This window comes from Zonotrichia albicollis, chromosome 20 (assembly GCF_047830755.1).
Source record: "Zonotrichia albicollis isolate bZonAlb1 chromosome 20, bZonAlb1.hap1, whole genome shotgun sequence".
NCBI classification, from domain to species: domain Eukaryota; kingdom Metazoa; phylum Chordata; class Aves; order Passeriformes; family Passerellidae; genus Zonotrichia; species Zonotrichia albicollis.
The window spans coordinates 10,296,398-10,323,829 of NC_133838.1; the positions used below are offsets into that span (position 1 = coordinate 10,296,398).

Here is a 27,432-nt window from a genome sequence, read left to right on the forward strand (position 1 = left end):
TTATTAAGAATTCAGTTTGGTTTTATTGTCCATTTTTCCAAAAGTTAGTGTCTTCCTCATCACAATTATAAAATATCCCTATTTTACAAAGATTTACAGCTCTGGGAGTGACCAAGTTGGAGCTGGGAATTCTGTTAAATAATCAAACCATGATTTTGGTTTTGGGAGGGACTTAAAAAATTCCAATTTAAAAAAGAAAAGAGAAGGCTAAAAATGGAATTTCCACCAGCTCCTTCAAACATCACAGGGAATTATAAAATCTGTTCCAATTTTTTTGTTTGTTTTTTTGGGAAAGGGTGCCAGGAGCAGATTTGAAACCCCATGGACGGAAACAGGATTAGAGGCCCTGATTCTGGTTTACATAAAGATCTCTTTACAGATTCTGGCAGCACAGAGGAACCCTAAAGTGTATTTAAATAAAATTTATGCTGCCAGAACTGTGTAAAAAAAATCAAGTCCCAAAATTAACATTTTAGGGCTGCGTTTTCCCTCACCCCAAAACCAGGAAAGTGCAGAAGCTTCTCCCCTTGAAATAAAATGCATGCCCACTCTAAGATTTTTTTTATGCTGCCAGACCTCTGTAAAAGAAAATTATGTCCCAAATTTGGGGTTATTCCCAAAATTAACATTTTAGGGCTGTGTTTTCCCTATGTCCACCCTCACCCCAGAAACGGGAAAATGCGGAAGCTTCATGCAGTGTTGTGTTCACTTTGGGAAGGGATTTTCATGAGGGAATTGCACAGAACAGGGGGCAGGACAGAGAAACCCTAAAGTGTATTTAAATAAAATTTATACTGCCAGAACTGAGTAAAAAAAAAATCAAGTCCCGAAATTATAATTTTAGGGCTGTGTTTTCCCTGCTGTCCACCCTCATGCCAGAACCGGGAATGTGAGGCCGCTTCTCGCAGTGTTCTGGTCATTTTTGGAAGGGATTTTCATGAGGGAATTACTCAGAATGAGGGGCAGCACAGAGGAGCCCTAAAGTATAGTTAAATAGAATTTATGCTGCCAGAACTGAGTAAAAAAAATCAAGTCCCAAAATTAACAATTTAAGACTGTGTTTTCCCTGCTGTCCACCCTCACACCAGAACCGGGAAAGTGCGGCAGCTTCTCCTTGTGGGATTGCAGTGTTGTGGTCACTTTGGGAAGGGATTTTCCTTAGGAAATTGCTCAGAATGGAGCAACCCTAAAGTGTATTTAAATAAAATTTATACCCACTCTAAGATTTTTTTATGCTGCCAGAACTGTGTCAAAGAAAATCAGGTCCCAAAATTAACAATTTAAAGCTGTGTTTTCCCCCACCTCCACCCTCACACCAGAAGCGGGAAAGCACGGAAACTTCTCCCTGTGGGACTGCAGTGTCGTGGTCACTTTGGGAAGGGATTTTCCTTAGGAAATTGCTCAGAACGGAGCAACCCTAAAGTGTATTTAAATAAAATTTATACCCACTCTAAGATTTTTTTATGCTGCCAGAACTGTGTCAAAGAAAATCAGGTCCCAAAATTTAAACAATTTAAAGCTGTGTTTTCCCCCGCCTCCACCCTCACACCAGAAGCGGGAAAGCACGGAAACTTCTCCCTGTGGGACTGCAGTGTTGTGGTCACTTTGGGAAGGGATTTTCACGGGGAATCGCTCAGAACGAGGGGCCCTTGACGCTGCCCGGCTCCGTGAGGCGAGCGGCCGCGTAGGCCGAGGCGGCCAGGCAGGCGGCGGGCTCGCAGAAGCCGGGCAGGCCCGCGGGCCCCGGCAGCCCCGGCCGGCCCGCCTCGCCCGGGGAGCCCGGCTGGCCCCGCTCGCCCGCCTTGCCGTCCACAGCGTGGCCGGGGATGCCCGGGAGACCTGGAAAGGCAACGTGGTGAGGTGCTGAGAATCAAGCTGAGAAATAGGTCTTCCCTGAGAAATAACAGGGATTTTTCCCCTCAGAAATAGGTATTTTTCCTCAAAAATACGGATTTTTTCCTCAGAAGGATGGATTTTTCCCTGAGAAATAGGGATTTCCCCTGAGATGTAGGATTTTTTCCCTCAGAAATATGGATTTCCCCTCAGAAATAGGGATTTTCCCTCAAAAATACGGATTTTTTCCTCAGAAATAGGGATTTTCCCCTGAGAAATAGGGATTTCCCCTGAGATGTAGGAATTTTTCCCTCAGAAATAGGGATTTTTCCTTCAGAAATAGGGGTTTCCCGTTAGAAAGAGCAGGTTTTCCCTGAGAAATAATAGGGATTGTTCCCTCAGAAATAGCGATTTTTCCTCAAAAATACGGATTTTTTCCTCAGAAATATGGATTTTTCCCTGAGAAATAGGGATTTTTCCTCAAAAATACGGGTTTTTTTTCCTCAGAAATATGGATTTTTCCCTGAAAAATAGGGATTTTTCCTCAAAAATATGGATTTTTTCCTCAGAAATATGGATCTTTCCCTCAGAAATAGGGATTTTCCCCTCAGAAATAAGGATTTTTCCTTCAGAAATAGGGGTTTCCCGTTAGAAAGAGCAGGTTTTCCCTGAGAAATAATAGGAATTGTTCCCTCAGAAATAGGGATTTTTTTCCCTGATAAATAGGGATGTTTCTTTTTTCCCCGAGAAATAATAGAGATTTCCCCCTCAGAATTAGGGATTTTTGCCCTCAGAATTAGGGATTTTTCTCTCAGAAATAGAGATTTTTCCCTCATAAATAGGGTTTTTCCCTCAGAAATAGGGGTTTCCCCTCAGAAATAGGGATTTTCCCTGAGAAATATGTATTTCCCCTCAGAAATAGGCATTTTCCCCTGAGAAATAGGGTTTTTTCCCTCAGAAATAGGGAGGTTTTTTTCCCCTGAGAAATAATAGGGACTTTTCTCTGAAAAATAGGGATGAATTGAGGTTTTGTGGGATGAGCTTGTGCAAGTTTTATGGGATGAACTTGGGCCCATTTTGTGGGAGGATCCCAGGCAGGTTTTATGGAATAAACTTGAGCAGATTTACAGGATGAGCTTAGGCAGTTTTTGTGGGATGAACCTGTGTAAATTTTGTGGGATAAACCTGAGAAGGTTTTGTGGGATGAACCTGGGCAGTTTTTGTGGGATAGATCTGGGCACATTTATGGGATGAACCTGGGCAGTTTTTGTGGGACAAACCTAAGCAGCTTTTGTGGGATGAACCTGGTCAGTTTTTGTCGCATGGATCAGAAGGTCCCCAGCCACTGCTGGGCTCATCACCCCAAGGTGACAAAGGCCACCTGGGGACACCTGGTCTCACCTGGGATCCCTGGAGGACCCGGCATTCCTGGGTGGCCACGGCCAACCTCTCCCCGCTCGCCCTTCTCTCCTCTCTTCCCTGTGGGTACAAAAAGGAGAGAAGGACTCCATGGAAACCCCGGATGGGCCATCAGGGACAGGGACAAGTGTGTCACCACCACCCACCTTTGGGTCCGACATTGCCGATCTGCCCGGCAGCTCCCAAGATTCCGGGGACACCTCGGGGTCCCATGGGGCCGTGGGGTCCCTGATCACCGGGTGGCCCTGGGGGGCCGGGGGGACCGGGGGGTCCCATGGCCCCGACCCCACCCAGGGCGGCTCTCTTGGCGCTCACGGCCACCTCTGCCAGCTGCTCTGTGGGGCAGAGAGAGGCCAGGATGGGATCCATGGGGTGGGAACCATGGGATCCATAGGGGGGAATCCATAGGGTGGGATCCATGGGGTGGGAACCATGGGATCCATAGGGTGGGATCCATGGGGTGGGAACCATGGGATCCGTGGGGTGAGATCAATGGGGTGGGATCCATGGGGTGGGAACCATGGGATGGGATTCATGGAATGGGATCCACAGGATGGGAACCATGGGGTGGGATCCATGGGGTGGGATTCACGGGGTGGGATCCATGGAATCCATGGGATGGGATTCATGGGATGGGATCCACAGGATCCATGGGACGGGATCCATTGGGTGGGATCAATGGGGTGGTATCCATGGGATGGGATCCATAGGAAGAGATCCATGGGATGGGAACCATGGAATCCATGGGATGGGTGAGATCCATGGGGCGGGGATTCCACCGGATCCATGGGGTGGTATCCATGGGAGGGGATCCATGGAAGAGATCCATGGGATCCATGGGATCCATGAGGTGGGATCCATAGGATCCATGGGTTGGGACCCATGGGATCCATGGGATGGGACCCATGGGATGGGATCCATGGGATGGGAACCATGGAATCCATGGGATGGGATCCATAGGGTGAGATCCATGGGGAGGGGATTCCACAGGATCCATGGGGTGGTATCCATGGGAGGGGATCCATAGGAAGAGATCCATGGGATGGGAACAATGGGATCCATAGGGTGGGATCTATAGGAAGAGATCCACATGGGATCCATGGGATGGGATGCACTGGATCCATGAGGTGGGATCCATGAGAAGGGATCCATGGGAAGAGATCCATGGGATCCATAGGATGTGGTGGCCCCGCTCCACCCTCACCTTGCAGCATCTTCAGCACCACGTCCACAATGTGCTGGTCCCCAGCATCCCGGCCCTGCCAGGAAGGGAATTTCGCTCCTTCTGTCCCCTCACAGAGCCCTTCCCAGCCCAAATCCCAATCCCCATCCCCTCCCTGCATCCCAGGTCACCTTCCCACCCTGCTTTCCTCTGTTCTGTCCCAAGCACTCCACACTCAGCTCACTCCATGCATCCCCTCATGGCATTGGAGTCACAAATGAGGTTTTTAGGGAAAAATCACAACCCTGCAAATCTCTGCTGCTGGCTAATTTATATAGGGACAGTTTTTGGATGCCATACACAGTGGAAAGACAGAATTCCTCCCCAGGAAAGCGGAATCCCAGCTCCTGAGTGGAACAGCAGCGTGTTCCCAGAGGAGCTGGGTGGGAAGCAGAAGCAATCCCTGCTGAGCAGAGAGGATGAGGAGGTTTGTAGGATCGGGGTACTCACGGCTGTGCCCCTCGGGCCCGGCATTCCCGGCACTCCGCGCTCCCCCACCAGCCCCCGTGGGCCGGGCGGGCCGGGATAGCCCCGAATTCCCGGCGCTCCTGCATCCCCCGAGGGGCCGGGAAAGCCGAGCTCTCCCTGGATGCCTTGCTGAGGAGGGATGGATGGAGAGAGAGGGGCATGAGGGGCTCAGGCTGTGCTGAACACGGGGGCTGCATCCCGAGAGCCCAAAATGTCCCAAAAACCACAGGCAGGGCTGGGTCCCAAAAGGGCTGGGGGTGAACCCAGGCTGGATCCCAAAAATTGGGACTGGATCCCAAAAGTTGGGCTGGATCCCAAATGGGGCTGGGGCTGAGGCCAGGGCTGGGTCACAAAACTCGGGGCTGGATCCCAAAACTTGGGGCTGGATCCCAAATGGCGCTGGAGCTGAATCCATGGCTGAATCACAAAAATTGGGGCTGGGGCTGAACCCAAACCCAGGGTTGGATCCCAAAAACTGGGGCTTGATTCCAAATGGGGCTGAGGCTGAACCTAGGGCTGGATCCCAAAATTTTGGGCTGGATCCCAAATGGGGCTGGGGCTGAATCCAGTGTTGGATCACAAAAATTGGGGCTGAACCCAAGATGGGGCTGGGGCTGAACCTAGGGCTGGATCCCAAAATTTTGGGCTGGGACTGAATCCACGGCTTGGTCCCAAAAACGGATTGGATCCCAGAAATTGGGGCTGGATCAGAAATGGGACTGAGGCTGAATCCAGGGATGAATCACAAAAATTGGGGCTGGATCCCAAAAACTGGGGCTGGGGCTGAACCTAGGGCTGGATCCCAAATGGGGCTGGATCCCAAAAATTTGGCCTGGGGCTGAATCCAGGGTTGGATCCCAAAAATTGGGGCTGAACTTGAATCTAGGGCTGGATCCCAAAATGGAGCTGAGGCTGAATCCAGCACTGGATCCCAAAACAGGGCTGAGCCTGAACCTGGTGCTGAGCCCAGAACTGAGCCTGAATCCAGGGTTTAACCCCAAGGAGGAGCTGAGCCTGAATCCAGGGCGGATCATGGTCATTGGCCCCATCTCCAGGGAAAATATTCCTCCAGCACCTCAGCAGGGAAGACCCAGCTGAGGATCCCACAAATCCTCCCAAGTTTTGGGGTCCCCTTGGTCCCAAATTCCCCATCACTCACCTGTCCCTTGGGTCCTGGCTCTCCTGACTCCCCCTGGGTACAGAGGACACAGAAAAGGCGATGAGGAGACAGCAGGGATTTAGGAGCTGGGATTTAATGCCAGGCAGGATTCCCCAGCATGGCAAGGGATCCCCCAGCATTCCAAGAATTTTCTAGAAGCACCCACCTTCTCTCCCTTGAGCCCTGCCAGGCCGTGGACTCCTGGATCTCCCTAAAGGAAAGGCAAAGAGAGATGGGAACATTCCCAAAGGAAACATTCCCAAAGGGGAAATTCATGGAGAAAGTGCCTGGAGTCAGTGTTAATCCCAGCTCTGTTAATCCCAGCCTGGGATGAACTCACAGTGCTGCCTTTGGGGCCGGTTTTCCCTGGAGAGCCCTGGGAAAGGAAAAAGTGGGATCAGCCCAGCTCAGAGCAGTGTCCCCTCAAAGCCACCCTGCTGTCCCCAGAGCTGTCACCTTGTCTCCTTTGACTCCAGGCAAGCCTTGGGGTCCTGGGATGCCTGGTGGGCCCTGCTCACCCTTTGGGCCCTGGAAATCCAAGGAATATGGGAAAATGAGTGAGAGGAGACAATGGAAAGATTTTTACCCATCAGTGAATCATCCCCAAGGCATTGAGGTGCAGCTCCTCATCCTCCAGCATCCAACCTTCCCTAAATCCCAGCTCTGAGGGGACACAGGGCACAAAACCATGGAGAATCAATGCCCAGAGCAGTGATCTTCCATGGATGGATTCCTGTCCACAGGAAAAGCACCAAAAATCAGATTTTTGGCTGTTGTTCCAGTGCAGGAAAGCTCTGGAGAGGGGCTGGGCTCTCCTGGGATGGGAGGAAATTCCTGTCCCAGCTGGGGTCCCATTAATCCCTGAGCTATTCCCTAATCCCTCAGCAGCAGGGCAGGCATGGGACTGACCCCGGATCAAAGGGGGAGGTCTGGCTGTGCCCCACTGATCCCAAAGCCAGGCTTGCAATCCCACATCCCAAGCTGAGTGTCCCCCGTGTGCCAGCCTGGATTTGGGGACAGCTGAGAGCATCTCCCATGTCCCAGAGTGGCTTTGGGGACGATTCAGAGCCTGTCCCATGTCCCAGCCCCTCTCTGGGGACATCTCAGAGCATCCCCTGTGTCCCAGAGTGGCTTTGGGGACAATTTAGAGCATTCCCTGTGTCCCAGCTCAGCTTTGGGGACAACTCAGAGCATCCCCCATGTCCCAGCCCAGCTTTGGGGACAATTCACCAGCTTTGGGGACACTTCAGAGCATACCCCATGTCCCAGAGTGGCTTTAGGGACAACTCAGAGCATCTCCTGTGTCCCAGAGTGACTTTGGGGACAATTCAGAGTAACTCTCATGTCCCAGCCCAGCTTTGGGGACAATTCACCAGCTTTGGGGACACTTCAGAGCATCCCCCATGTCCCAGAGTGGCTTTGGGGACAACTCAGAGCCTGTCCCATGTCCCAGCTCCTCTCTGGGAACATCTCAGAGCATCTCCCATCTCCCAACCTTGCTTTGGGGACAATTCACCAGCTTTTGGGACAACTCAGAGCATCCCCCATGTCCCAGCCCAACTCTGGGGACAACTCACTGGCTTTGGGGACAACTCAGAGTGTCTCCCGTGTCTCAGCCCAGTTTTGGGGACAATTCACCGGCTCTGGGGACAACTCAGAGCACTCCCTGTGTCCCAGCCCAGCTTTGGGGACAACTCACCGGCTCTGGGGACAACTCAGAGCACTCCCTGTGTCCCAGCCCAGCTTTGGGGACAACTCACCGGCTCTGGGGACAACTCACCGCTCTGCCCTGCTCTCCCGGAGGTCCCACGAGGCCGCGCTCGCCCCTGTCACCCTGCGGGAAGGAGCGGAGTCAGGGCCACCCCCGCTGGCACTGCCACACCCCCGCGGTGTCCCCAACTCACCTTCGGCCCGGGGACACCCTGCGGGCCCTGCTCACCCCGAGGTCCGGGCTCGCCCTAAAAACGGGAGAGAAAATCCCACAGAAATGCGATTGACGGGCGTGGTGTGCTCCTTGTCCTTCCCCGAGGCAGGGGTGGCCCTGTCCTTGTCACCAGGGTGGTGACAGGAGCAGGGTGGCAATGAAGTGCCCGATTCTGCTTTGAGCTCGCAGGAAACGGGAAATAAAAGGGAAAAAAGAGAGGCTGTCCCCGGGAGGGACACGGCGACATCTCGGTACTTACAAGCTGCCCTGGGGCACCGGTGGCACCGGGGTGGCCCCGAGGACCCGATTCACCCTATGGAGGGAGAGAGACGGGGGTCAGAGGGGACAGGGAGGGACAGTGGGGACAGCAGGGACAGGCAGGGGACAAGAGCAGCAGGGGGGATGCTCAGAGGTGTCACCCACCTTGTCACCTGGGCCACCTTTGCTTCCTGGCTGGCCTGGCAATCCCTAAGGGAACAACGCTGGGATCAACCCCTGGGCACAGCTCAGTGTCCCATGGGGTGCTGGCCCTGGCACAGAGTGACACCCCTGGTACAGCTCAGTGTCCCCTCAGGGTGTCACCCCTGGGCATAGCTCAATGTCCCCTGGGCACAGCTCAGTGTCCCCCACAGGGTGCTGGCCCTGGCACAGAGTGACACCCCTGGCACAGCTCAGTGTCCCCTTGGCGTGCTGGCCCGGGCACGGGATGTCACCCCTGGCACAGCTCAGTGACCCCTCGGTGTGTCACCCTATGGCACAGCTCAGTGTCCCTTTGGGGTGTCACCCTTGGGCACAGCTCAGTGTCCCATGGGATGCTGGCCCTGGCACAGAGTGACACCCCTGGCACAGCTCAGTGTCCCTTCGGGGTGTCACCCTTGGGCACAGCTCAGTGTCCCATGGGATGCTGGCCCTGGCACAGAGTGACACCCCTGGCACAGCTCAGTGTCCCCATGGCATGCTGGCCCTGGCACCCCTGGCAGAGTGCTGTCACCCCTCAGGGGACAGCCTGGTGGTCCCTCACTCACAGCTTGTCCCCGGTGTCCCGGCGTTCCCGGCCGTCCGGCCTGTCCTGTGCCACCCTGCGAGGGACAGAGGGGGTGTCACCAGGATTGGGGTGCCCACAAGGGACATTGTTCCCTTTGCCATTCCCATTTTTCCCACGGGTGGCATTCCCTCACCTTCACTCCTGGGATCCCTGGGGTGCCATCCTTGCCATCGATGCCCGGGAGGCCCTGAAAAGGGACAAGAGCCACTCATGGGACACCTCAAAGGGACTCAAAGGCTCACGGTGGGGACAAAAAAACGTGGGGAGGGAAAGGAACATTCCAGGTGTGTGTGCTGGAGGGGACAAGGACACACGATGGCACAGCCAGGGATGGGCAGGGCACAGGTGCCACCAGCTGTACTCACATTCTCCCCCTTGGGACCGATGTCACCCTGAGGTCCCCTGATGCCACGGCCACCCTAGAGCAGGAGGGGACAAGTGTCAGTGTCCTGCTGGTGCAGGGGACAGAGCTGGGAGCTGGAGATGCCCCTCGAGGGCACCGAGGGAACAGTGCCAAGCTGGGGAAAAGGGGACACTGCCACTGAGGGGTCACCTACCAGCTCTCCCTTGTCACCAGGGCTCCCAGGCGGTCCCTTGGGGCCTTCCCTGCCCTGGAGGAGAGAGGAACACAAGGATTGAGCAGGGCAAGGTGGGACCCCCGAGCGGGCAGGGCTGAGGAGGGGACACCCACCGGCCTCCCAGCGGCTCCAATGCTTCCAACCATGCCCTTGTAGCCAGCAGGGCCCTGGAAAGAGAGCATGGAAAGGTCAATTCCCATCCCAACCCATCCCTGCACCCCTGAGATGGCCCAGCATGGAGGGATGATGATGATGATGATGATGATGATGATGATGATGCTGGGAATGATCTCGGTGGCATCTGGAGGCCGGAGCCAGGGGATGCCGCCCGCACTCACCGTCTCCCCTTTGGGTCCTGCCATGCCAGGGTACCCCCTGAGGCCCTGAGGTCCCTGCAGGGAAGGAAACACAGCAAATTCAGCTGGGAAAAAAAACCAAACCAGCCCAGGGGAAAGCAGCAATTACAGCAAAACCCAACACTGGGAATCCAAACACGAGGAATTCCAGTCCCTCCTAATTCCAGAGCCCCCAGCAGGTGCTTTTCCAGCTGTCAATTCCATAACTCCAAACTGCAGCCCCTTCCCTGGGCCACAGCTCTTGGCTTCAAAGCAGTTTTGCCCTTTCCTGGCCTGCTGGGCTCAGCCCAGTAATTGTTTTTCATCTTCAAAGTGCTCTGAGAATTCCTGTGGGTTTAATTCCCCTCTGGGACAAGGGGGATTCAGGGGACAGCAGGGATTTATCCCAAATTATCCTGGGAACAGCCCAGGTGCCCATGGAGCTCTGCAGAAGGAGAACTGGTGGCATCCATGGCTGGGAGAGGGATGGGATGGAGGCTTTGCTTCAGCAGGGACAGGCTGGTGTCACCTCCCTGGTGTCTGGGGACAAGGACAAAGAGGCCACCCCCAGTTCCTGCAGCATTTGGGGGACAGAGGAAAAGAGGAATGAAGGATTTACCGGAGGGCCTGGGACTCCTTGTTCTCCAGAGGCACCAACATCCCCCTTGGGGCCCTGGGAGTGGAGAGAAAAGGGAATGTTGGAGGGAGAGGGGACACAAAGCACCTTGGGGACACCACAGCCCACACCTGGCACCCAGCAGGGAATGGGGACAGGTGGCCCTGCCCAGGAAGCCACCCTGGTCTCCCATTCCCACATTTTCCATTCTCCTCTTTCCTCCCTTCTTCATTTCCCTTCCCAAACCCTTTCCCTGGGTCCAGTCCCACAGGGACCACCACACTTGGATCCTGTTGGGATCCAGCTGAGATCCTCCCAGGATCCTGCTGGGATCCTGCTGGGATCTGGCTGAGATCTGGTGTTGATCCTGCAGGGATCTGGTGGGGATCTGGTGGGGATTCTGCTGGGATCCTGCTGAGACCCTGCAGGGATCCTGTTTGGATCTGGTGGGGATCATGTTGAGATCCTCCTGGGATCCTGCTGGGATCCTCCTGAGATCTGGTGGGGATTCTGCAGGGATCTGGCTGTGATCCTGCTGGGATCTGGGTAGGATTTGGCTGAGATCCTGCTGAAATCCTGCTGGGATCTGGGTAGGATTTGGCTGAGATCTTGCTGAAATCCTGCTGGGATCTGGGTAGGATTTGGCTGAGATCCTGCTGAAATCCTACTGAGATTCTGCTGGGATCTGGCTGGGATCCTGTTGAGATCCAGCTGGGATCCTATTGGGATCCATCTGGGATTTGGCTGGGATCCTGCTGGGATCTGGCTAGGATTTGGCTGAGATCCTGCTGAAATCTTGCTGGGATCTAGCTGATATCCTACTGAGATCCAGCTGGGATCCTACTGGGATCCATGTGGGATTTGGCTGGGATCTCCTGGAGATCTTGCTGGTATCTGGCTGAGATCCTGACAGGATCTTCTTGAGATCCTGCTGAGATCCTGCGGGTATCTGGCTGAGATCTGGTGGGGATCCAGCTGGGATCCATCTGGGATCTGCTGGAGCACTCACCGGCTCTCCCTGCTTTCCAGGCTCTCCGAGGGCACCAGGGCGGCCTCTGTGTCCCTGTGGGAGGGGAGAGGAAATCCGTGAGGAAAATCCCTGGCACAGCTGCAGGGTGGTGGCACCATCCTGGTGGCCACGTCCCACAGAGCCCCCCCCCCCTGCCACCACATCCCACCCTGGGGTGCCCGCTGGGGATGTGGTGGGACTCAGAATCCCACTGGGGACATTGGGGGGCTTCAGAATCCCACTGGGGACATTGGGGGGCTTCAGAATCCCACTGGGGACATTGGGGGACTCAGAATCACACTGGGGACATTGCGGGGCTCGGAATCCCATCAGTGACATTGGAGGATTCAAAATCCCACTGGGGACATTGGGGGACTCTGAATCCCAATGGTGACATTGAGGGGCTTTAGAATCCCATAGGTGACATTGGGGGGCTCAGAATCCCACTGAGGACATGAAACAGGCTCAGAATCCCAATGGGGACATTGGGGGGCTCAGAATCCCACTGGGGACATTGAGGGGTTCAAAATCCCAATAAGGACATTGAGGGGACTTCAGAATCCCACAGGTGACAATGGGGAGTTCAGAATTCTACTGGTGACACTGATGAGTGGGGACATCCCACTGAGGACGTTTTGAGGGGGCTCAGAATCCCACAGGTGACTTGGAATGGGCTCAAAATCCCACTGGGGACATTGGGGAGGTTCAGAATCCCACAGGTGACATGGAATGGGCTCAAAATCCCACTGGGGACATTCAGAATCCCACAAGTGACATCCTGAGCTGGGGCTGGGGCTTTGGCACAGGATGCCACCCCCAGGAAGGGGCTGGGGACCCACAGGGACCTTCCCTCCAGGCCTCCCTGGAGATCCAGAGATGCAGAGAAGGATCCTTCACTCCACCACATCCTGGAGGTGACAATTCCCATTTTCCCCCCCCCCCGGCATCTCCAGGATTTCCTTACCTTCAGTCCCTGCAGTCCCTGGGGGCCTTTGGGACCTGGGGGGCAGCTGGTGGGACACTGGGAGGAGAGGAGGGAAAAGGATGAGTTGGGAATGACCTGGAGAAGGCCAGGAAGAGGGGACACAGTGGGGGACAAGGTGATGGCAGCTCTCACCAGGAAATCAGCGCTGCCTTCCACACCTTGGAGGTGTCCCGGGAGTCCCTGCAGGGAAGGAAACCATCAGAATTCCAGGATTTTACATCAGGAGCAGGAAACAAGGAGTAGGGTGGGAGGGGAGAGCCAGAGCTCAAATTCCAGCCCCAATCCCTCCCGGGGGATACTCACAGGTTTCCCTGGAGGGCCTGGGGGACCCCTTGGGCCGTCGGGTCCGGGGTCACCCTAGGAAGGAAAGCCAGGAAAGGAGAAATTGGGATGAGGAGGGGAGGTGGAGAGCCAGGATGTCACAGCAGGAATGGGGACATCCCAGGGTGATGGCACCAAGGGAACCTCCATTCCCACATTTCAGGATCATCCCAGGAGCCCTGGAGGACACAGGAATGGGGACATCCCAGGGTGATGGCACCCAGGGAACCTCCATTCCCACATTTCAGGACCATGCCTGGAGTCCTGGAGGACACAGGAATGGGGACATCCCAGGGTCATGGCACCAGGGGAACCTCCATTCCCACATTTCAGGATCATCCCTGATCATCCCAGGAGCCTTGGAGGGTACAGGAATGGGGACATCCCAGGGTGATGGCACCAAGGGAACCTCCATTCCCACATTTCAGGATCATCCCTGATCATCCCAGGAGCCCTGGAGGGTACAGGAATGGGGACATCCCAGGGTGATGGCACCCAGGGAACCTCCATTCCCACGTTTCAGGATCATCCCAGGAGCCCTGGAGGACACAGGAATGGGGACATCCCAGGGTGATGGCACCCAGGGAACCTCCATTCCCACGTTTCAGGATCATCCCAGGAGCCCTGGAGGACACAGGAATGGGGACATCCCAGGGTGATGGCACCCAGGGAACCTCCATTCCCACGTTTCAGGATCATCCCTGATTATTCCAGGAGCCCTGGAGGACACAGGAATGGGGACATCCCAGGGTGATGGCACCAAAGGAACCTCCATTGCCACGTTTCAGGAACATGCCTGGAGCCCTGGAGGGTACAGGAATGGGGACATGCCCAGGGTGATGGCACCAAAGGAACCTCCATTCCCACGTTTCAGGATCATCCCAGGAGCCCTGGAGGGCACAGAAGCAGCTCCTGGTGGAAGGAGGGGAAGTTCCAAGGTGGGGAAGTTCCTCCCTGTCCCCTCCTGGCTCCTCACCTTGGGGCCCAGCACTCCGATCTCCCCGGGAAGTCCAACCTGGCCTGGAAGCCCCTTAGGGAGAAAGGGAGAGAAATTCATGGAATGAGAGAGGCCCCATCCTGATCCCTCCCCTCTGAGCTTTGAGCTCCTCCTGCACCATTCCAAGGCCACCCATCCCAGCCCCACGTGGCACTTACAGGAGGTCCTGGCAGTGAAGGGCCCTGCGACAAAAAAAAAAAATAAATTACAATTGGTTCAAATTCCCCAAATCCTCCAGAATTCCTGCCCCAAGGAGAGCAATTCCCACCCCACCACCAAGGATGGGACCTGGGGGGTGCCCACCCCACCCATGGGAGCAGCAGATACTCACAGGGAGCCCTGGTGGCCCTGGGAGTCCGGGCTGGCCCTGCCAGGACACAAGAGGAGAGTCAGGAGCTGGAAAAGGAGGATCTGCTCCAATTCCCCCTCCCTGGGTGCAGCCTCGGGGCCAGAAATTCCATCAGGGAGTTCCTGCACCCATGGGTCCCTTCCAGAGTGGTGGGGATGGGCCCAGGATGGGGCTGGGGGAAGGGGAGAGCCTGGGAATGAGGGAGCTTGGGAAGGTGGGATCCTTGGAAAGGTGGGAAATAGGGAAGGTGGAAATTTGGGAAGGTAGGAAATTGGGAAGGTTGGAAGTTTGGAAGGTGGAAATTTGGGAAGGTTGGAAATTTGGGAAGGTGGAATCCTTGAAAAATGGGAATTTGGGAAGGTAGGAAATTGGGAAGGTTGGAAGTTTGGAAGGTGGAAATTTGGGAAGGTTGGAAATTTGGGAAGGTGGAATCCTTGAAAAAATGGAAATTTGGGAAGGCGGGAGCCTGGGAATGAGGGAGTTTGGGAAGGTGAGAATTTGAAAAGGTGTGAAATTGGTAAGATCGAAATTTGGGAAGGTGGAAATTTGGGAATGTCAGAAATTTGGGAAGGTGGGATCCTTGAAAAGGTGGAAATTTGGGAAGGCTGGAAAGGTGGGATGGTGGGATTGTTGGGAAGGTGGGAATTTGGAAAGGTGGAAATTTGGGAAGGTTTGAAATTGGGAAGGTGGGATCCTTGGAAAGGTGGAAAATCAGGAAGATGGGAATTTGGGAAGGTGGGATCCTGACAAGGTGGGAGCATGGGAATGAGGGAGCTTGGGAAGGTCGAAATTCTGGAAGGTGGAGATTTGGAAAGGTGGGAATTCGGGAAGGCTGGAAATTCGGGAAGGCTGGAAAGGTGGGATGGTGGGAAATTAGTAAGGTGGAAATTTGGGAAGGTTGGAAATTTGGGAAGGTGGAATCCTTGAAAAGGTGGAAATTTGGGAAGGTAGAAGCCTGAGAAAGTGGGAGACTGGGAATGAGGGAGCTTGGGAAGGTGGGAATTTGGGAAGGTGGGAACTTGGGAAGGTGGGAGCATGGGAATGAGGGAGCTTGGGAATTTGGAAACGTTGGAATTTGGGAAGGTGGGAGCCTGGGAATGAGAGAGCTTGGGCAGGTAGAAATTCTGGAAGGTGGGGATTTGGAAAGGTGGGAATTTGGGAAGGTGGAAATTTGGGAAAGCTGGAAAGGTGGGATCCTTGGAAAGGTGGAAAATTGGGAAAGTGGAAATTTGGGAAGATGGGAGCCTGGGAATGAGAGAGCTTGGGCAGGTCGAAATTCTGGAAGGTGGGGATTTGGAAAGGTGGGAATTTGGAAATGTTGGAATTTGGGAATGAGGGATCCTGGGATGAGGAGCCCGGGGCTGCCCCTCACTCACTTTGGTTCCCGGCCTGCCAGAGGGTCCTGGCTCCCCTTTGGCTCCCGTCAGGCCCTGCAAGGGAAGAGACCCCGCGAGTTATCCCCATTCCTCCTCCTCTCCAGCCAGGAATTCTTGCTGGGTTGGATCCGTCAGGAATTTCACAGCACAGGGACGCCCTGCAGGGACCCCCACACACCCCAGGGACACGTGGGCAGCTCCATCCATCCCTGATCCCCATTTTACCCCTGGGATGGGGCAGGAACCTCCCCAAGGACCCATCACACCCCCAGGGGACCTGGGGACAGCCAGGGTGGGGTGGCAGCTCCGTCCCCTTCCGGCCACCACCTCTGCCAGGCTGTGCCAGGGAGGGGACAGTGGCAAGGTGCCACCTTATGGGTGCCACAGAAGGGGGGACAGTGGGGGACACTTCAGCTTTATCCTGGAGGAAACAAGAGGAGCTCTGCTGGGATTCCAAAGGTGGGGAGGGGTGGAAAAGCAACTCCCAAGCTCTTTTGGGGTTCCCAATGTGGGCAGGAGTGGCAGAAGCTCTTTTGGGATCCCCAAAGTGGGAGAGGATGGCAGAAACAATTCCCAAGTTCTTTTGGGATTCCCAATTTGGGATGGGGTGACAGAAGCTCTTTTGGGATCCCCAAAGTGGAAGGGGATGGCAGAAACAATTCCCAGGGGTTTTTTTGGGATTCCCAATTTGGGAGGGGATGGCAGAAGCTCTTTTGGGATTCCCAACGTGGAAAGGACTGGCAGAAGCTCTTTTAGGATTCCCAATGTGAGAGGGAGTAGAAGAAGCAATTCCCAATCTCTTTTGGGATTCCCAAGGTGGAAGGGGGTGGAAGAAGCAATTCCCAAGCTCTTCTGGGATTCCCAAGTTCTTTTGGAATCCCAGTTTGGGATGGGGTGACAGAAGCTCTTTTGGGATCCCCAATGTAGGAAGGGGTGGCAGAAGTAATTTCCAATCTCTTTTGGGATCCCCAAGGTGGGCAGCAGTGCCAGAAGCTCTTCCTGAGCCCTGCTGTGATCCTAAAGGTGACAAAGGGCAGCAAAAGCTCTTCCTGAGCTCATTTGGGATTCCCAAAGCGCTTCCAGCTCCTGCCCAAAAGGGATTTGGGCACATTTTAATGTGGGGCAGAGCCTGGGGACAGGAGCAGCTTGCTGTGACCCCACAGACAGGAGGGGACAGGGGACAGTTCTCACATCAATTCCAGGTTTCCCTGGGGGTCCATCCGGGCCAGGGGCTCCAGGGTCACCCTTGACACCCTGGAGAAATGAAAAATTGGGATTCGGTGGGAAGGAGACCCCATGGAAGGAGCAGGACCCTGCTGAGGGGTGGGCTGGGTACTCACCGGGGAGCCGGCAGATCCTGCAGGGCCTTTGTCACCCTGGGGAAAGGGGAGAGGTGGGAAAGGGATGGGGAACCCCAAAGAGCCCAACCTGGGGACCCCAATCCCTGCCCTGCTCCTGGGACAGGGGGGAGCTGCTGGATCCCACAGGCAGGGCAGGATGGGGCCGGGGTTGGGTTTTTTGGGGTTTATGACAGTTTTAGTAGGGTTTTTCAAGGGTTTTTTTGGGGGTTGAGAGGGTTTTTTCGGGGGTTTTGAGGGTTTTTTTGGGGTTTTGTGGGGGTTTTATTGGGGATTTTGTGAAGGTTTTATTGAGGTTTGGGAGGGTTTTATTGGGGTTTGGGAGGGTTTTTTGGGGTTTTGTGAGGAGGAATTGGTGAAGGTTGTACTAGGGTTTTGTGAGGGTTTTGTTGGGGTTTGGGAGGGTATTTTGGGGTTTGTGAGGGTTTTATTGGGGTTTGGGAGGCTTTTTTGGGGTTTTGTGAGGGAGAATTGGTGAAGGTTGTACTAGGGTTTTGTGAGGGTTTTATTGGAGTTTGTGAGGTGGGGTTTTAGTGAGGGTTGTGCTGGGTTTTGGGAGGGTTTTGTGGGGGTTTTATTGGGGTTTGGGAGGGTTTTTCAGGGTTTTTGAGGGTTTTTGGGGTTTTTTGAGGATTTTATTGGGGGTTTTGTGAGGGTTTTTGGGGGTGTTGTGAGGAAAAATTGGTGAAGGTTGTACTAGGGTTTTGTGAGGTTTTTATTGGGGTTTGGGAGGATTTTTTGGGGGTTTGGCAGGATTTTAGTGGGATTTGTGAGGGTTTTGGGGGTTTTGTGAGGGGGAATTGCTGAAGGTTGTATGGGGGTTTTGTGAGGGTTTTTTGGTATTTGTGAGGGTTTTATTGGGGTTTGGGAGGATTTTTTGGGGGGTTGGCAGGATTTTAGTGGGGTTTGTGAGGCTTTTGGGGGTTTTGTGAGGGGGAATTACTGAAGGTTGTACTAGGGTTTTGTGAGGGTTTTATTGGGGTTTTGTGAGGATTTGAGGGGGTTTCTGAGGGGGCTTTTGTGGGGTTTCTAGTGGGATTTTGCGAGGGTTCTGCTGGGGTTTTGTGAGGGGTTTGATGGGGTTTGTGAAGTGGGTTTTTGTGAGGGTTTTTCTGGGTTTTTGTGAGGGTTTTTCTGGGTTTTTGTGAGGGTTGTTCTGGGGTTTTTGTGAGGGTTGTTCTGGCGTTTCTGAAGCGCTGTGGCTGCTCTGGGTATAAATAACACTAAAATAACACCACATCCTGGAGAAAGGGCACTTTCTGCTGCCTCACAGGGCTCCCCTCTGTTTGGGCCCCCATCCCACAACCCATGGAGGGTCCAGAGCCCCAATCCCCCCCAAATCCCTCTGCAGAACCCACTGGGATATCCCTGTACCCCCCCAGGTCCTCCCTTCACCTCTGGGGTGCTCCCTGCCCCACCTCAACCTCAACCTCCCCATCCTGCACTCCCCAAAAACCAATCCCACCCAAAATTCCTTTTGGAGCTCAGTGGGCACCTCTGGGGTGCTCCCTGCCCCAGTCATCCCCCATTACACCCCAACCTCCCCATCTTGCACTCCCCAAAAACCAATCCCACCCAAAATTCCTTTTGGAGCTCAGTGGGCACCTCTGGGGTGCTCCCTGCCCCAGTCATCCCCCATTACACCCCAACCTCCCCATCTTGCACTCCCCAAAAACCAATCCCACCCAAAATTCCTTTTGGAGCTCAGTGGGCACCTCTGGGGTGCCCCCTGCCCCAATCATCCCCCAGTACACCTCAACCTCCCCATCCTGCCTTCCCCAAAAACCAATCCCACCCAAAATTCCTTTTGGAGCTCAGTGGGCACCTCTGGGGTGTTCCCTGCCCCAACCATCCCCCATTACACCCCAACCTCCCCATCCTGCACTCCCCAAAAACCAATCCCACCCAAAATTCCTTTTGGAGCTCAGTGGGCACCTCTGGGGTTCTCCTGGCCCCAACCATCCCCCAGTACACCCCAACCTCCCCATCCTGCATTCCCCAAAAACCAATCCCACCCAAAATTCCTTTTGGAGCTCAGTGGGCACCTCTGGGGTGCTCCCTGCCCCAACCATCCCCCAGTACACCTCAACCTCCCCATCCTGCATTCCCCAAAAACCAATCCCACCCAAAATTCCTTTTGGAGCTCAGTGGGCACCTCTGGGGTGCTCCCTGCCCCAACCATCCCCCAGTGCACCCCAACCTCCCCATCCTGCACTCCCCAAAAACCAATCCCACCCAAAATTCCTTTTGGAGCTCAGTGGGCACCTCTGGGGTGCTCCCTGCCCCAACCATCCCCCAGTGCACCCCAACCTCCCCATCCTGCACTCCCCAAAAACCAATCCCACCCAAAATTCCTTTTGGAGCTCAGTGGGCACCTCTGGGGTTTTCCCTGCCCCAACCATCCCCCAGTACACCTCAACCTCCCCATCCTGCACTCCCCAAAAACCAATCCCACCCAAAATTCCTTTTGGAGCTCAGTGGGCACCTCTGGGGTGCCCCCTGCCCCAACCATCCCCCGGTACACCTCAACCTCCCCATCCTGCACTCCCCAAAAACCAATCCCACCCAAAATTCCTTTTGGAGCTCAGTGGGCACCTCTGGGGTGTTCCCTGCCCCAACCATCCCCCAGTACACCCCAACCTCCCCATCCTGCACTCCCCAAAAACCAATCCCACCCAAAATTCCTTTTGGAGCTCAGTGGGCACCTCTGGGGTTCTCCCGGCCCCAACCATCCCCCAGTACACCCCAACCTCCCCATCCTGCCTTCCCCAAAAACCAATCCCACCCAAAATTCCTTTTGGAGCTCAGTGGGCACCTCTGGGGTGCTCCCTGCCCCAACCATCCCCCAGTACAAGTCAACCTCCCCATCCTGCACTCCCCAAAAACCAATCCCACCCAAAATTCCTTTTGGAGCTCAGTGGGCACCTCCGGGGTGCTCCCTGCCCCAGTCATCCCCCATTACACCTCAACCTCCCCATCCTGCCTTCCCCAAAAACCAATCCCACCCAAAATTCCTTTTGGAGCTCAGTGGGCACCTCTGGGGTGCTCCCTGCCCCAACCATCTCCCAGTACACCCCAACATCCCCATCCTGCCTTCCCCAAAAACCAATCCCACCCAAAATTCCTTTTGGAGCTCAGTGGGCACCTCTGGGGTTCTCCCTGCCCCAACCATCCCCCAGTACACCCCAACCTCCCCATCCTGCATTCCCCAAAAACCAATCCCACCCAAAATTCCTTTTGGAGCTCAGTGGGCACCTCTGGGGTTCTCCCAGCCCCAATCATCCCCCAAAAACCAATTGCACCCCCAATTGTGGATGCAGCTGGATTTGGGGTGCAGCACCAAACCGAGCTGGGGCTGCTCTGTCTGCCTGAAATCAGGAGTGGGAACAGCACGGAGAGGCACCCCCGGCCCTGTGCCACTCACAATGTCCCTTTTGTGCTCCGTGTCCCCTCCCTCCCTCCCTCCCTGCTCACTCACGTCGATGCCATCAGCTCCTGGCACTCCTGGGGGACCAGGGGGCCCTCGTGGGCCAGGCTCTCCTGGTGGCCCTCGCTGTGGGGAAAAGGGATGGGATCCACGTCAGGAAGGAGCCCGAGATGTGCTGGGAATCCAATTCCAGGGAGATGGGATGGAGACACCCCGAGGGCTCAGAGCTCTGCCCCTCCTGTGGGGCACGGATGGGGACATGCAGAATTTCTCACACTGGCACCTCCAGCTCCTCACTCCCTGCCCAGTTTCTATCCCATTTCTCCCCTCTCCTGTTGTGCTGTCCATGGGGAGCAGAGCGGGGTCTCCATGGGGCAATGGCAGCGTTTTTACCCCTCCTTCCTCTTCCCCTGCTGCCCAAGGATCTCCTGTCTTGATGGAGCAGGAATTCCATGGGATGGAACTTTTACCCCATCTCTGCTCCCTCTTTCCCTACTGCTCCTGCCTGGATGGAGCAGGATCTCCATGGGATGAAATTTTTACCGCATTTCTGCTCTCTTTTCCCTGGTACCGAAGGTTCTCATGCAGGGATATCCATGAGATGACATTTTTACCCCATTTCTGCTCCCTCTTTCCCTGCTGTCCATGGCCTCCTGCCCTGATAGAGCAGGATCTCCGTGGGATGGCAGAATTTTTGTCCCATCTCTGCTCCTTCTTTCCCTGGTGTCTGAGGATCTCCTGCCCCAACAGAGCAGGATCTCCATGGGATGAAATTTTTACCCCATTTCTGCTCCCTCTTTCCCTGCTGCCCAAGGATCTCCAGTCTTGATGGAGCAGGAATTCCATGGGATGGAACTTTTACCCCATCTCTGCTCCCTCTTTCCCTACTCCTCCTGCCTGGATGGAGCAGGATCTCCATGGGATGAAATTATGAAATTTTTGCCCCATTTCGGCTCTCTTTTCCCTCGTACCGAAGGTTCTCATGCAGGGATATCCATGAGATGAAATTTTTACCCCATTTCTGCTCTCTTTTCCCTGGTATCCAAGGTTCTCATGCAGGGATATCCATGAGATGAAATTTTTACCCCATTTCTGCTCCCTCTTTCCCTGCTGTCCATGGCCTCCTGCCCTGATAGAGCAGGATCTCCGTGGGATGGCAGAATTTTTGTCCCATCTCTGCTCCTTCTTTCCCTGGTGTCTGAGGATCTCCTGCCCCAACAGAGCAGGATCTCCATGGGATGAAATTTTTACCCCATTTCTGCTCCCTCTTTCCCTGCTGCCCAAGGATCTCCAGTCTTGATGGAGCAGGAATTCCATGGGATGGAACTTTTACCCCATCTCTGCTCCCTCTTTCCCTACTCCTCCTGCCTGGATGGAGCAGGATCTCCATGGGATGAAATTATGAAATTTTTGCCCCATTTCGGCTCTCTTTTCCCTCGTACCGAAGGTTCTCATGCAGGGATATCCATGAGATGAAATTTTTACCCCATTTCTGCTCTCTTTTCCCTGGTATCCAAGGTTCTCATGCAGGGATATCCATGAGATGAAATTTTTACCCCATTTCTGCTCCCTCTTTCCCTGCTGTCCATGGCCTCCTGCCCTGATAGAGCAGGATCTCCGTGGGATGGCAGAATTTTTGTCCCATCTCTGCTCCTTCTTTCCCTGCTGTCCAAGGATCTCCTGCACTGATAGAGCGAGATCTCCATGGGATTAAATTTTTACCACATTTCCACCCTCTCTTTCCCTGGTGCCCAAGGATCTCCCTGCCCCGATGGAGCAGGATCTCCATGGGCTTAAATTTTTACCCCATTTCTGCTCCCTCTTTCCCTGATATCCAAGGATCTCCTGCCCCAACAGAGCAGAAACTCCATGGGATGACATTTTTACCCCATTTCTGCTCCATCTTTCCCTGATATCCAGAGATCTCCTGCCCTGATGGAGCAGGAACTCCATGGGATGACATTTTTACCCCATCTCTGCTCCCTTTTTCCCTGATGGAACAGGATCTCCATGGGATGTCAGAATTTTTGTCCCATCTCTGCTCCTTCTTTCCCTGCTGTCCAAGGATCTCCTGCCCTGATGGAGCAGGATCTCCACGGGGTGAAATTTTTACCCCATTTCTGCTCCCTCTTTCCCTGATATCCAAGGATCTCCTGCCCCAACAGAGCAGGATCTCCATGGGATGACATTTTTACCCCATCTCTGCTCCCTCTTTCCCTGATATCCAGAGATCTCCTGCCCCAACGGAACAGGATCTCCATGGGATGTCAGAATTTTTGTCCCATCTCTGCTCCTTCTTTCCCTGCTGTCCAAGGATCTCCTGCCCTGACAGAGCAGGATCTCCATGGGCTTAAATTTTTACCCCATTTCTGCTTCCTCTTTCCTTGGTATCCAAGGATCTCCTGTCCCAAAGGAGGAGGGATCTCCATGGGATGACATTTTTATCCCATTTCTGCTCCCTTTTTCCCTGATGGAACAGGATCTCCGTGGGATGTCAGAATTTTTGTCCCATCTCTGCTCCTTCTTTCCCTGGTGTCTGAGGATCTCCTGCCCTGACGGAGCAGGATCTCCACGAGATGACATTTTTACCCCATTTCTGCTCCATCTTTCCCTGGCATCCAAGGATCTCCTGCCCCAACAGAGCAGGAACTCCATGGGATGACATTTTTACCCCATTTCTGCTCCATCTTTCCCTGATATCCAGAGATCTCCTGCCCCAACAGAGCAGGAACTCCATGGGATGACATTTTTACCCCATCTCTGCTCCCTCTTTCCCTGCTGTCCAAAGATCTCCTGCCCCAACAGAGCAGGATCTCCATGGGATGACATTTTTATCCCATTTCTGCTCCCTCTTTTCATGGTGCTCAAGGATCTCCTGCCCTGATGGAACAGGATCTCCATGGGATGACATTTTTACCCCATTTCTGCTCCTTCTTTCCCTGCTGCTCCTGCCTGAATGGAGCAGAATCTCCAAGCAGAATGGAGCAGGCACTCCAAGCATTTCTACCCCATCTCTGTCCCCCCTTTCCTGCCACTCCCAGATCAGGGCATCCATGGGGTGACAGCAGCATTTCCAAGACCCCTTTTTATCTCAGAATGGGATTTCTGGGAGCCCTGTCAGGATTCACCCCCAGGACGAGGTGGGGACCCCCAGCCCCTGCGTGTGAGCTCTCCCTGGGCCAGGCTGGCTCTGCTCCCGGGCTCCAGACAAAAGCTCCATTCAGGGAAGCTCCCAGAGGCTGCTCCTGCCTTTGAGGTTTGCACAGGACTCTGCAAAGAAACCTCTGTTATCCTAACAGGGAGTTCAGGGGGGAAGAGATTCCAGAGCTGAACACTGAAGCCTTGGTGTGCCTGGAAATGGGGAGTAAATGGTGGCTGGGCTGCGCTCCTGCACTCCTCCAGCCGCTCAGGCTGGATTAATTTAAAAAATAAATATAAATAGAAGGAATAAATGTAGGAATTAATATAAATATAAGGAATCAACGTAAATCTATAGGGGTGCGAGGTGCTGTTGGTTTTTGCACAGAAAGGGGAGCCCCAGCTCCACCTTGGATCAATCCCTGAGCCCATTCCTGGGATCGCCCCTGAATGGCACCTTTGTGCTGCCCAAGGAATGAATTCCAAAGGGTTCCTTGTTCCCAAAATTCCCACATCCCCCCTGCTCCCCTCCCCTGCTCCCACAAACCCATGAGGACCCCAGGGGGGGGGTTTAGGAAGGAGGTGTCCCCCAATTTCCAACAGGCAGCTCAGGAACCACATGAAAAAATTCCCCCAAAACCTCTAAAATCTGATTTTTTTGCAGCTATAAGGCAAGGAACCACATGGAAAAATTCCCCAAAACCTCTAAAATCTGATTTTTTTTTCCAGCTATAAGGCACGGAACCACACGGAAAAATTCCCCCAAAACCTCTAAAATCTGATTTTTTTTCCAGCTATTAGACAAGGAACCACACGGAAAAATTCCCCAAAACCTCTAAAATCTGATTATTTGCAGCTATAAGATAAGGAACCACACGGAAAAATTCCCCAAAACCTGATTTTTTTCGCAGCTATAAGACAAGGAGAGTTTTCCTAGGTGAAATCCCACTCCCTGCCCCTCTGCAGGGCTCACCTTCCCTTTTTCCAGATCCATTTTCTCCTGCCCCTGGGTGAGCCTGCAGAGTCCATGGGGACCCCCCAACATCCCCACGGAGCCCTGAGACCACCCCAAGAGTGTCAGAGCCCCCCCAAGCCCTGCTCAGAACGGATCTGCAGCACATCCCAGGAAAGCAGGAGCAAATTCCCCAGAAAAATCCCAGAAAAGTGGGAAGCACAGAGCCCCGCACTGCTGCTCCAGGGGGGGAAAATCAAACCGATTTTCCAAGTTATTTTCCAAGTCTGCACTGAGGGGTGTCTGGGGACCCCCAGCATCCCCCGTGGAGCCCTGAGACCACCCCAAGAGTGTCAGAGCCCCCCAGCCCTGCTCAGAACGGATTTGCAGCACATCCCAGGAAAGCAGGAGCAGAAAAAATAACCCGTAGGGAAGACAGAGCCCCCCGCTGCCGCTCCAGGGGGGAAAATCAAACGAAAATGGTTTAGCAAAGTTAAATTCCAAGTCTGCACGGAGAGATCTCTGGCGGGTCGGGGTTGTGGTTGTTCCCACCCTCCCAGAGGGAAAATTCCTGGGAAAAACAAGGGAAAAGTGCTGGGGGAATAAACCCAAAGGGCTCAGCACTGCGAGGGAGTGGAGATGGGGAATGTCCCCTCTGCAATCCCATTTTCATCCCGGCTCCATCCCTGCTCCATCCCCATCTCCAGCCCGGGAATGGAGCGCGGCACTTACGAGCTGGGCCAGGCAGAGGCAGGAGGCTTGGAGCAGGAGCCAGAGCTGCGACACCAGCCTGGTGGCACGGGCCATGGCAGCGGGGCTGGCACCGAGCGGGGCTGGCACCGAGCGCGGCGGGCACCGAGAGCCGGCTCGCAGCGCCCTGGGACACCGGGAGGGCTGGGCGAGGAGGAGGAGGAGGAGGAGGAGGAGGAGGAGGAGGAGGAGGAAGGGGCTCATGAATATGGAGCAGAGGGATGAGGGCAGGTCCCCGCCCCTCTCAGGTGAGTCCGTGGCGATTCTGGGCTGGATGGGGCCAGCATTTGGCACGATGGGGACAGAGTTTGGCATGATGGGGACAGAGTTTGGCAGGACGGGGACAGGATTTAGCACAATGGAGATGGGATTTGGCATGGTGGTGACAGAATTTGGCAAAATGAGGACAGAATTCGGCACAATGGGTACAGGGTTTGGCATGATGGGGACAGGAATTGCCATGACGAGGATAGGTTTTGGCATGGTGGTGACAGAATTTGGCACAATGGGGATGGGATTTGGCACGATAGGGACAGAGTTTGACACGATGGGGACAGGAATTGGCAAAATGGGGACAGAATTTGGCACGATGGTGACAAAGTTTGGCACGATGATGACATAATTTGGCAGGATGGGGACAGAATTTGGCACAGACGAGGGACTGGAACAGGACAGGGATCAACTCAGGAGCTGCTGGCGGGGACAGCCCGGCCAGGCTGTCCCAGGATGTCCCCGTGGTGTCCCCATCTCGGCACCATCCCAGCGCCACCGCGCGTTGTGGCTGCAGGTGACATGGGGACAGCACTGGGAACCAGATCCTGCCACCCCAGGGGGATTCCTGCCCCAATTGTCACCCCCGAGATGTCCCCAGGGAAGGGAAGGGAAGGGAAGGGAAGGGAAGGGAAGGGAAGGGAAGGGAAGGGAAGGGAAGGGAAGGGAAGGGAAGGGAAGGGAAGGGAAGGGAAGGGAAGGGAAGGGAAGGGAAGGGAAGGGAAGGGAAGGGAAGGGAAGGGAAGGGAAGGGAAGGGAAGGGAAGGGAAGGGAAGGGAAGGGAAGGGAAGGGAAGGGAAGGGAAGGGAAGGGAAGGGAGAGGGGGAAAAGGAAGGAAGTGGGGGAAAATGGAAGGAAAGGGAAAGAGAATGGAAGGAATGGGGACAAAAGGAAGGGAAGGAGAAAACAGGAAGGGAAGGGAAAGGGAAAAAGGGAAGGAAATGGAAAGAGAATGGAGAAAGAATGGGGAAAACAGGAAAGGATGGGAAATAAAAGAAAGGAAGGGAACGGATGGGGGGGGGAAGGAAGAAGGGAAGGGAAAGGGAAAAAATGGGGAAAAGGAAGGAAGTGAAAGAGAATGGAAGGAATTGGGAAAAAAGGAAGGGAAGGGGAAAACAGGAAGGAAAGGGAAAAGGAATTGGGAAGGAATGGGGAAAAACAGGAAGGGGTGGGGAAAGAAGGAAGGGAAAGGAAAGGGATAAAAAAAGAAAAGAAGGGGAAAAGAGGAAGGGAAGGGAAGGGAAGGGAAGGGAAGGGAAGGGAAGGGAAGGGAAGGGAAGGGAAGGGAAGGGAAGGGAAGGGAAGGGAAGGGAAGGGAAGGGAAGGGAAGGGAAGGGAAGGGAAGGGAAGGGAAGGGAAGGGAAGGGAAGGGAAGGGAAGGGAAGGGGTCACAGTGGCAGTTCCTTGGGGGAATGGATGTCCCACTCACACCCCCATCCCCATTCCCAGTTCCCGCCTTCGCCAGCAGCCACCCCCCATTCCCAGGGAACACGGGATGATTCATTTGACCCTTTCCCCCTCCTCCTCCTCCTCTCATGCACGGAGCGCCGCTGATTCATCCATCGCCTCTGGGGGATGCTCGGCAGCGCTCTGGGCTGGCACAGGGGCCGGGCACCCTCCCCGCCGGGCACGGGGCCATCCCAGCACGGCCCGGTTGGCACCGGGGGTGCTCCGCGATCGCTCCTGGATCGTTCTTCCTCACAGGGAAGCGATTCCATCAAAACCTGATGGGGTTTGGGGCAAAAAAAGGAGCATTTGGGAGCATCTCCTTTAGGATCGCTGCTGGGATGCTCCTGCTGTGTCCCCGTGTGTCCCAGCGCTGTCCCTTTCTGGGACACCAGTGTCACTTTTGGTAGGATTATGTAATTCCGGCTGTTTTTTCAGAGTGCTTCAGTGACAGA

At 54.6% G+C, this 27,432-nt stretch overlaps 1 protein-coding gene across 1 annotated transcript; it reads right to left on the reverse strand.

Annotated features, from left to right (window-relative positions):
* On the reverse strand, window positions 1–25,738 carry COL9A2 (collagen type IX alpha 2 chain). Its single transcript, XM_074555675.1, has 32 exons — window positions 25,244–25,738; window positions 20,473–20,547; window positions 16,977–17,012; window positions 16,828–16,890; window positions 15,637–15,690; window positions 14,243–14,278; window positions 14,070–14,093; window positions 13,891–13,944; window positions 12,897–12,950; window positions 12,726–12,773; window positions 12,573–12,629; window positions 11,609–11,662; window positions 10,603–10,656; window positions 9,987–10,040; window positions 9,762–9,815; window positions 9,628–9,681; window positions 9,436–9,489; window positions 9,204–9,257; window positions 9,051–9,104; window positions 8,449–8,493; window positions 8,285–8,338; window positions 8,006–8,059; window positions 7,882–7,935; window positions 6,558–6,629; window positions 6,442–6,477; window positions 6,268–6,312; window positions 6,102–6,134; window positions 4,925–5,071; window positions 4,457–4,511; window positions 3,399–3,587; window positions 3,235–3,312; window positions 1–1,839 (listed from the first exon to the last, which is right to left on the reverse strand). The coding sequence occupies exons 1-32, from the start codon at window positions 25,721–25,723 to the stop codon at window positions 1,634–1,636; spliced, it is 2,481 nt and encodes an 826-aa protein (XP_074411776.1). The 5' UTR covers window positions 25,724–25,738; the 3' UTR covers window positions 1–1,633.
* Between the last annotated feature and the right edge of the window lie 1,694 nt (window positions 25,739–27,432).

Coding starts and splice junctions, on each gene's coding strand:
- COL9A2 (XM_074555675.1), bottom strand. CDS start 25,723: ATGGCAATTCCTGTCCCCATCATGCCAAACCCTGTACCCATTGTGCCG. Junction 14,279..15,636: donor CTGGCAGGCCGGGAACCAAA/GTGAGTGAGGGG, acceptor GTGTCCTGGCAG/GGCCAGCCCGGACTCCCAGG. Junction 3,313..3,398: donor CGGCAATGTCGGACCCAAAG/GTGGGTGGTGGT, acceptor TTGTACCCACAG/GGAAGAGAGGAGAGAAGGGC.